This window comes from Sciurus carolinensis, chromosome 8, assembly GCF_902686445.1.
Source record: "Sciurus carolinensis chromosome 8, mSciCar1.2, whole genome shotgun sequence".
NCBI lineage: Eukaryota > Metazoa > Chordata > Mammalia > Rodentia > Sciuridae > Sciurus > Sciurus carolinensis.
The window spans coordinates 12,233,665-12,244,146 of NC_062220.1; the positions used below are offsets into that span (position 1 = coordinate 12,233,665).

Below are 10,482 nucleotides of genomic sequence, written 5' to 3' on the forward strand. Positions count from 1 at the left end.
ACTTTTGCTGCCAGCAGGTGAGACAGGTGCTATAGATACGTTTTCATGACACCAAGCACTGGGTTAGCATTGGGTCACTCCACCAGAAGAGAGCAGTTGAACATCTAGCCCGCAGTCAAGGGCCCATCCAAGTATCTGATATCCCATTGACCTAAGATTATTTTTAATTCTTAACCGTTTCATTCCTAAATGTAACCATTCCCTAGAGCAACCTCACACATGATACAGAAAAAATTTAGATAATAACTACATGACATTTCGTGACTATAATTTCCCAATTTTAATTTCTGCCTTTCCCCTTTCTTCAAAGAAAAAAAAAAAATGTTAGTTCTTTTCTCTCACCTCCCTCAGCTGGTGTTAAATACTAGATAAGTGAATTCTTCTCACCCTCCCCCCACCAGGGACCCTCCAGTAAGCTCTAGGCAACCCCAGTGTCAGAGTCCTTCCCCACCGGTCCTTCCTTCTCTCACTTACACAGGGTATGTTTGTCCTGCTTGACAGGTGGGGGGGATGGGGAAATGCGAAAAAATGAAGAAAATAAGTCAGAGGAAGTAAAAGGGATAACTGATCTTTGCTGGTGGCTAGAAAAGTCCTCCTACACTCTGTGTTCTCTATACTGATGCAGATACAGACCATAATAACAACATTAATTATGAACAGTTATTATTAGTAAAGCTTTTATGATTAGTACTTATATGTCATGTGTATATTATATCTCCCAAACCTCACAGCTATTCTGATGTAGCTACCCATTTACCATACCACAAAACTGAGGCATAAAGGACTAAGTAGACCTGGGAATACACTGTATTTTTTGAATAACTGGTATTTAAAAAAATAGCAACACGCCCAAAAGTAAGAAAAGAAATCTGAACCCATGGAAAAGTACACCGTATTCATATGTAGACGGACACAATGTCATGGAAATGTATATCTCCTGATGTTAAATTATACACTTAATAATAAGATCCCAATTCATTTTTTTAAAAGGATGTTTTTGTTTAGCCTCACACAAAATTATCCTAAAAATAATCACCAAGGAATTTCTGAAAAAGATTAGTGAAGGAAAACTAGTTTAAGAGATATTTTAACATACTACAAACTTGAAATAATTAAAAATCTGTGGGCACAGCACATACTGACACCAAAACGGTGACACAGAATAGAAAATCTAAATAGAAGACAATATGTGCAGGAATTTAATATGTGATTTAAAACACAGCATTTTAAGTTAGTTGAGAAAAAATATTCAATAGTGTTAAAACAGCAAACTAACCATCTGAAAAAAATTAAATTTATTGGTACAGGTTAACTTACATCAGGGTAAGTTCCAGAAGAGTCAATTATTTAAACGTATAAATAAAAGCATGAATATACTAGAAGAAAATACAGGATAAATTTTTATGGTATCAAAGTGAAGAATGCCTTCTAATTATAGGACAAAGACCAAACAACCATTGTTTATTTTTTATAAAATCTGCAAAAAAATTTCCACATGTAAGAGCTGCTGTTATAAAAGTAAAATCTAACATAAATAAAAACATGGCGACTCAGGTATGGGTATCAATGCAAAGAGGTAGTGATGGAATGGTTATGTATCTCAATTACGTTTCCATAAATCTGTACGTGGGGATGAAAACACATGGAACTAAACATACCAGCACATAGGTAGGCTTAAAAAAAAACAATGAGAACTAAATATGGTTTGCAGACTCATTGATAATGATGCCCCAGGGTCTGTTTCCTAGTTTTGATATTATTCTGCAGCCATAGAAGATGGTACCCCTGGAGGAAGCTGAAGGATGGGACAGAAGACTCTGTACTACTTTTGAAACTTCCTATGATTCTGTCATTATTCTAAGTTTTTTTTAAAAGGACTTTTAAGGGCTGGGTTTGTGGCTCAGTGTTAGAGAACTTGCCTAGCATGTGTGAGGCACTGGGTTTGATTCTCAGCACCACATATAAATAAATAAATAAAATAAAAGTCCAACAACAACTAAAAATGCTTATTATAAAAAGACATTCTATCATTACAAAAAGGACTTTTAAATTTTAATATTAGAATCATGAAAAATTAAAATAGAAAACCACCACTAAGAGTTGAGGAGGGGTGTATTTTGCTGCTAGTGCCACAAAGAAAGAGCCAGTTTCTCTAGAATGAAACCAGCTCCTACAAATCAATAAGAAAAAAGGCCAAACACCAAATCCAGAAAAGGATATGAACTAATCACATAAAATAAACATGGGTAGCTCAACACACATACACTAATGTAATCTTTACTCATAATAAAAATCATGCAAATTACAACTACATAATATAATTTTTTTTTTTCACTTAAATCAGCAAAAGTGTGAATAAAGCGGAATGCTGGGAGAGAGGAGTACAATGACGGACACCTATGGAAGGCAACATCAGTCAAAATTAGAAATGTACATACCACTTCCATTTCATAGAACTTAGACTGGGGTTCAATTGCACAGTGCAAGATAACTTAGGAGATTTTTCATTATTATGTTGTTATAATAGCAAAAGACAGGAAGTAACCTAAATGATGCAAGTAAATGACAGGTTCAAGAAACTGTGCACACCCATGCAAAAAAAAAAAAAAAAAAATGAGAAGACTCTATGCGAGCCCACATAGACAGACCGCCAAGACGTACTTAGCATTAACTGGAAATAGCAAGGAGTGGATCAGCGTGCATATTGTGCAACTACTTGTGTAGAAAGTCACAGCAGCAACTAACATTAATTAATAAGTTATTTGATTAGTTAGTGGTTAGAGTACATCAGTATGCACGTTCATTGATTGACTCACTAGTTAGAGATTAGTATAGAGTGAAGTATCTCTAGTAGGATGGACAAGAAGGTCCCAGAAGAGAACAGGCAGAAGGAAGATATTCTACATACATTCTTCAATACATTTTGAATTTTTAGTCATATAAATGTATTACCTACTGAAAAGGTTTCTATTAAAAATGTAGTCATTTGCCCAAAGATTCGAGTTCATGAGCATGCATCCACTTAGTAGCTTGTACCCTAATCGATAGGGAAATTATTTGCCCTCTCAAAGGAAATTAAAATTTCTTCCTATTAGGAAACCAGATGCAGATTCGATCTCTGAAATTTGCACACTGACACCTTTTAGCAAAAGTTTATAGACACCCAACTATAATTAAACTTCTTTACAAAACTATTGTTCAAAACATTTGCATAGTAACTGAAGCAAGCTATTTTAAAACTATATTAAACATAAAATTTAACGGGGGTGATTCTTTTTTGAAAAAAATATTAAAAGAGTGTTTAGACATAAACTAAATGAAGTTCTTGAGTCTTTGTTTTTCTGAATAGAAGTACATGTTTATTCAATTCAGATGTGACTTTGTGACATTTGCTGTAGGGAAGAAAAAAGAAGTTCCCCAAAGACAGTTTGAAAAAGGAGAAAGTCACAATGTGTCTTTTTCTAAAGGAATCATAAACATGGACCAAATCTGGCTGCCACTCAAATCTTCAGAAAGGAGAAAATTAAAGGCAGAAGGATGCAGATGTTAATGAGAAAAGAGACAGGGTCGCACAGAGAACACCTCTAGTGATCTTAGCAAAACTAAAACTAAATTGTCCAAGCTCAGCAGGAGAAAAAGAATCTCCATAGAGTGAAGGACGATTAGAACTAGCCCTGGCCCTGCCAGTCCCAGTGACGTGTCCTTTGGGGCTCTCCTAGTGCCAGTTGCATTGTCCTCAGGACGTACATCGTAGTTTAGTCATAGACACACAGTTTTTCTTAACTCCCCAGTAGCCAGCTGACATGACATGGAGCAATTAATCAAGACCTAATGGAAGGCTTCCAGATAAAAAGGGGCTACAAACATAAAAGTGGTACAAATTTTTATATTTCAAACTTCTGGGAAATAATGGCTCTCCAGAACTCTTGAGAGTCCCTTTTCATAGAGTCCCCAGGAAGGGAAGCAGCCACAGGAGTTCTTAGATCTTCCTCCTCCTTTCCTTCCGAGGAGGAACCCTGCCTCGCAATCCAGCAGTCTCCTGCCTGGGAAGAGGTTTCCATACCGAACCTCAGTTCCATTGCCCTCACCTGGGTCTCTTCTGGGGGTCTAGACACCTAGGCCACCCGGAAGCCCCTGGCCAAGAGAAGCAGCCTCCTGAACACACTTCGGAGCCTGAGGTTGCTGATGATGAGGACAAAGGGGTGGATGGACATGCATAGGTAGAGCGTGATCTGCCACGGCCAGTACCACAGGCTGTCGGAGGGGATGAAGACTGTGGCATCGATGACCAGGGATACGAAGGACGCAGCGTAGAGAATGAGGAAGGAGATGAGCAACTTCAGCGCTCTGGTGTGGGCCTGGGCGCTGGGGTCCCGCAGGTTGTGGGCACTGTGCTGCATTCTCTGGGTGTGTCTCCTCAGAGAATTAATCAACAGCAAAATGGAGACCAGAAAGAGAGAGCAAGGAAGTGACATCGAGACAAGTTTCAGTGGCATGAAATAGTCAGTTTCCAGCCTCCTGTTCCACTCCTTATGGGTCATGTTCCCGGAAACTTGTCTAATATAAAAGTCTTGATATAGATTGTGGTTCCCCCAAAAGAACAGCAGGGTTACGCCGAAAGAGATCAGGACAGAGCCCAGAATGAGCCGGGGCACCAACCCTGGGAGCCTCCACTTCAACCAGAGGAAGGTGGGGTGGGAGAAGTTAGCAATCTTTATACAGAACAGGACACTGAGCCAGGTGCTGAACCAGAAGGTGGCTGAGTTCATAAAGTCCCAATGCAAACAAATGAACTGCCGGGCTAGACCCCTGGTGAACTCAGCCGAGTGGAGGAAATAGTTGAAGGTGTGCACCAGCCCAAAGCACTGCTGGAAGAAACGGGAAACCCCCAAGCTGAGCAGGATCATGTTCGAGGGCAGCAGCCTACCACGTCTCAGCCACTCCCTGCTCATCATCAGCACGATGAAGCCGTTGGCCAGGATCCCCAGGAAACACAGCAGGACAAAGAGCAGCATGAAGAAGACTGTCAGCGCGGGCTGCATTTCCCGGCCCCTCAGTCACCACAGACACCTTGGTTCCTGGCCTCCTCCCTGCCCCCACCCACAGCCCCACTTCGCTCCCTCCTGAGGTGCGAGAAGAGTGGTCCTGCTGGGCGTCTGAGCCAGAGCTCCTTAGACAGCAGGATGCTCAGGCAAGAGGAAGGTTCTGCTTTCCAAAGAGGAATGGGATGGCTCCGGAGGATGCAAATTTCCCCTGGGCTCAGTTACCATTGGGCCTCCCCGGCTCCCCTGATTTGCGTCCTCTGGTTTTGCCTGCAGGCTGCCTTGGTCACCAGAGTGACAACGCAGAGGATCTTCCAGAGTCTCTGCACCTGGTTCCATCCTGTTCCATCCTTGGGCTGTGTGGACAATCTGCTTCCCATTAGATCACTCTCAAGATAGATAGATAGATAGATAGATAGATAGATAGATAGATAGATAACATATATAGATATTTAGGTATCAAATATAAAGAAATAACTATATTATATATATTGTATATACTTGTCTATATACTTTAATACATATATATATATACATATTTAATATATGTCTCAGAAAGCATTTTCACTGCTATGACCAAAAGACCTGACAAGAACAACTGGAGTAGGGAAAATTTATTTGGTGGCTCATGGTTTTAGAGGTCTCAGTCCATAGACAGTTGGCTCCCTCCCCTGGTGCTCAAGATGAGGCAGAACATCATGGCGGAAGGGTTAGGTAGAGGGAAGCAAGCTCAAGACATCATACCAGGAAGCAAAGAGGGAGAGAGAGACCTCTGCTCAACAACAACAAAATACATACGTCCCAAACCATGCCCCCAGGAACCCACCTCCTCCAGCCACACCCTCGACATGAGGGTGTCCTGCTGCCCTTGGATGCATCCTCTGTAGCTTGGGTGTTTCCTGTTTCTTCCAGGAGGTCTTTGGGCAGGTGTAGATCTTCAACTATTTCCTCTATTTGGTTGAGTTCACCAAGGGTCTGGCTGGACAGTTCATTTGTTTCTTGTATCTGCATTCTCTCCAATAGTTAGTGACCTTACCTGCCCACCACTCAGTTAATCCCCATCGGGGATTAATACACTGATTAAGGCCCTCATAACCCAACCATTTCACCTCTAAACCATCTTACACTGTCTCACACATGAGCTTTTGGGGGACACAAACCGTGTGTGTGTGTGTGTGTGTGTGTGTGTGTGTGTGTGCGTTAAAGTATATAGACAAGTACAGGGAAAAATGTACCCAGGAAAAATGAAACACCAAGGAATACTCTCTGAGCTGAGCTTCCTGTCGCACGTCCACTCTCACCCATGGAAACGTCGGGCTTCCAGAACTTATTCATTCAGCGTAACTGAAATCTTGTACTCCTTCACCAACATCTCCGTTTCCCCCTAATTCCAACCCAGCAACCATCATTTCTCCTCTCTGCCTCTGAGCTGGATTGTTTTAGATTCCACACATAAGTGAGGTCGTGCATAAGTGAAGCATGCGTTTGGCTTCTGTATCTAGAGTACTTCACTCGGCAGTGTCCTCCAGGTTTGTCCCTGTTATTGCAGGATCTCATTTTTTACAACTGAAGAATATTCCATTGTGTCTACGTGCTATGTTTTCTTGTCATTCGCTTGTTGATGAACGACTCTTGAATTGTTTTCATGTAGCTATTGTGAACAAGGCTGCAGTGAATGTGAGAGTACCTTTTGGGGATACCGATTTCATTTTCTACTGTGGTTTGACCATGCTTTGCACCCACCAAAACTCATGTTGCGGCTTAGTCCCAAAGGGCAGTGTTAAATGGTGTTGAAGACTTTAAGAGGAAGGTGGTTAGATCACTAAGAGGGATTAATGCCTTTCTCATGGGAGTTCTCACTCTTGTGGGACTGGATTGGTTACTTTGGAAGTATAAAGTGAGCCTGACACCTCCCTCCCTCTCATGGACTTAAGCTTCTCTTCCACACAGGCCTACTTGCCTTCCTTCTACTGCCATGATGCCCTCACAAGAAATCAAGCAGATGCCTGTGCTATGTAGGACTTCAAAAGCATGAGCCAAAATAAACTTCTTTTCTTTATAAATTATTCAGCCTCAGGTATTTTGTTATAGCAACAGAAAATGGGCTACACCATCTATACCCAGGAGCACAATTGCTGAGTCACATTTTTAATATTCTAAGGAAACATATTGTTTCTTATAATGGTTGTACCAATCAATAGTGCACAGAAGTTTCTTGTGTCTGCATTCTCTCTGACAGTGAGTCCTTCAAATATGTTCTTTCTCCAAATTTTTCTAAAATTATTTGTTTTAATGTTAGTATATCCTTTTAGATTATGACTTTATCATGGAAGAGTCAACTGAGAAAAATTAGTCAGACAAATAATGTGAAAGCTGTTACCACCACAGCATAAATGCATAAAGTCATCCCTTGATGTCCAAGGCAGATTTGTTCCATGAAGTCCTGCAAGTACCAAAATCCTCAGATGCTCAAGTCCTTTGTATACAATAGTGTAGTGCTTGCATATAACTCAGGCACATCCTCCCATGTGCTTTAGATCATCTCTAGATGACTTGCAATACTTAATTCAATGTCAGTGCTGTGTAAATCATTATTTTGCTATATTTTGGGGGAATAATAGCAAGAAGAAAAGTCTATAAATGTTCATTACAGATGGGGTAGTTTTCAAATTTTTCTATCTGCTATTTTTTGAGTCAAATTCATGGATGTGGAAGGTCTATTACATTAAAATTAATAACCCACACAAAAAGAGAAATAGCACATAAGTGTATATATACATATACATGTTTCCTATACTGTTCTTTTTCGTTTATTTATTCACTAAACAAATATTTATTAAGCTGGAAACTGTCCAGTGAACCAGACAGTAAGATCCCTGCTGTGATGAAACTTGCAGTCCAGTGAAGGAAAGTGACAATTACTAAACACTCAAACAGGTGCTTTCAGATAGTCATCAGTTCTCTGAAGAAACCGGAAGTGTGAGCTTGCTGGGGTGGGAACAGTTGCTCATGGTGGACCTGCGGGAGGAGGCAGGGAGAAGCCTGGGAGAAACTTCTCCAAGGCCACATGTGGGTCGAGCGGCCAAGACAGCAGAGCCTTTTCTGCAGAAATGTCCGTATCATGACATTAGTGAATCATGATCTTATCCACCCTCTTCCACCATTCCTTCAAAGTTTATTCAAAGGAAGAATCTTCCCCTGAGAAGAAGTAGGCACTGCAGGAGACCACATGACTTTTCTTTTCACTCTTATCAAATTATCCCAAGGTCACTTCAAACCACAAAAGAGCCTCAGGTCAGTCCAATAGTGAATACTAGATAACCAGATAACTGCAGCTCCAACCCTGTGAGGGAGAATGGAGAAGGGGTAGCAAGGGCCTTGGACAAATACCAAAAGAATAGGACTTGATGTTTTCCAAGTCTGGAGAATAAGTCATGCTGTGGGAAACTTCAGAGCTCTGGAGGACTTGTGCTGGATCCTCTCTCCTGCAGTTCCTTTGACTCTGGAAAAAGCATATCTATTTGGGCAATCATTTGTGATACCTTTCTCAGCCCCTAAGCATTTGCAAGAAAATTTTATTTACACAAGTAAATAAAGTCCACAATAAATAAATAAATACACAAGTAAATAAAGCTTCCACAAGTCCCTAGACATCCCTATTGGTCAGGTCTCAAAATACCTTCACCTGCACGCTCTCTCCCTTAGTCCATTAGTGCTGCTATAACAAAATGCTTGAGACTGGGTAGTTTATTAAAGAGAATAGTTGTAGAGGCTAAAAAGCCCAAGATCAAGGTACTAGCAGATTCAATGCCTTGTGAAGTCTGCTCTGCAAACACGGCACCGCTTGCTGTGTCTTCACATGAGGAAGCAGACAGGCAAAAAGGAACATACCTAGTTCTCTCTGGCCCTTGTACAAGGGCTTAACTCCATCCAGGAGGACCGAGCACTCATGACCTAATCACCTCCTCTAGACCCCAACTCTTAATACCGTCACACTGAACATTAAGAGTTAATAGATGAATTTGGGGGCATTAGGACCATAGCATTCCCTCATGGCCCACAGCTGGTTTCCTAACCCTATGCCAACAGTTTCAATATAGCCACACTCTCCTGACTCTGCCCCCAACTTAGCCAGCCTGTCCACTATTCTCTGAATCCCCGAGACGGAAGACTTCAGTCCACTATGCCTGCCAGCTGAACAAACAACACTATAAGTTTTGTCAGCGTCCCCACAGACTCTCCTGAATACCTCTAGTTTTGAGGTAAGGAGGAAAAATTCCTTGTCTTTCCCTCAGTGAGATATGGAATGGGACTCAGCACGACTTTTTCCAAATATTTATCCTTGCACGATCCTCCCACCTTGACTGCCTCAACTGTCATTTTATCAAAGGATTTCAAAAGTTTCAGAACAGGTTTATGGCCATTTCCTTTGAAAATCTGAATATAATGAACTGGCAGAAATCTCATGTCATTAAATATTTACACCTGCTAGAAATCACAATGTTTACCATTGTGCTATTTAAAAAGTAAGATCAAGAAAGTCGTGTTGGTGCTGGGAAGAAGTTGGGATATTATTCTAGTGTAATTGAAAGCCACTTGAGGGTTTAAACAAGGGAGTAAGATGACATAATTTTTCTTTTTAAATGGCTCCTCTGGGCTATTGTGTGGATAATAGAATTGGGGCAGACAGGGGCGGAAGAGAGCAGTCTCTAGGCCATGTTCAAGCAGGTGGTAGCCTGTGTCAGATGAAGCACTAGGGGACACGGCAGTGACAAGAGGCTGGCATATTTTGTAGGTAAACTCAACATAATTTATCTGATAAATAGGAGTAAGAGAGAAAAAATCGAGGTTGAATTCTAAAGTTTTGGCTTCAAAAAGCAGAGAAAGTATAAGGAGTCATTTACTGAGATGAGGAAGACTGGGAGAAGAATGAGTTTGTGGGAAAACATCTGTTTGGGTCACGCTGCATTTGAGATGCCTGCTAGATATCTAAGTCGAGACATGAGGCAGAAGATTGATATGTAAGTCTGGTGTCAGCGCAGAGCTAAGGCAGGAGTAACAGGTTTGGGAGGCATCAACGCTTACACGGTATTTAAAGCCATTAAAGTAGATGAGATCATCCAGGGAAGGAGCGTAGATGGAGACTGAAGGGCTGGGAGCGAGTCTTGCACCTCCAACTTCTATGGGTTGAAAACCAAATGTTGGCTGGAGCTCACATGAGCACGACATGCTATCCTGAGCTCCCACCCAGGGTCAAAGAGAAGAGGAAACAGGAAGGTGGGCAAGCAATGCTGGAATGAAAAATATACCAAGGAGAGTCTAGGTCTCCAAGGTGATGCACCAGGGTTACAGGCAATGCTCTCTGTGGACAGCCCTAAAGAAGATGTTGCTAGTACGAGCTGACATTCAAGAGTCCCTAAGGCTGCAAAACCAGTCCAGT

General features: G+C 41.4%; 1 protein-coding gene across 1 annotated transcript; it reads right to left on the minus strand.

Moving 5' to 3' along the window:
• Window positions 1-4,115: 4,115 nt before the first annotated feature.
• On the minus strand, window positions 4,116-5,042 carry LOC124990213 (taste receptor type 2 member 41-like). The gene has a single exon (XM_047559949.1). The coding sequence runs from the start codon at window positions 5,040-5,042 to the stop codon at window positions 4,116-4,118; it is 927 nt and encodes a 308-aa protein (XP_047415905.1).
• Between the last annotated feature and the right edge of the window lie 5,440 nt (window positions 5,043-10,482).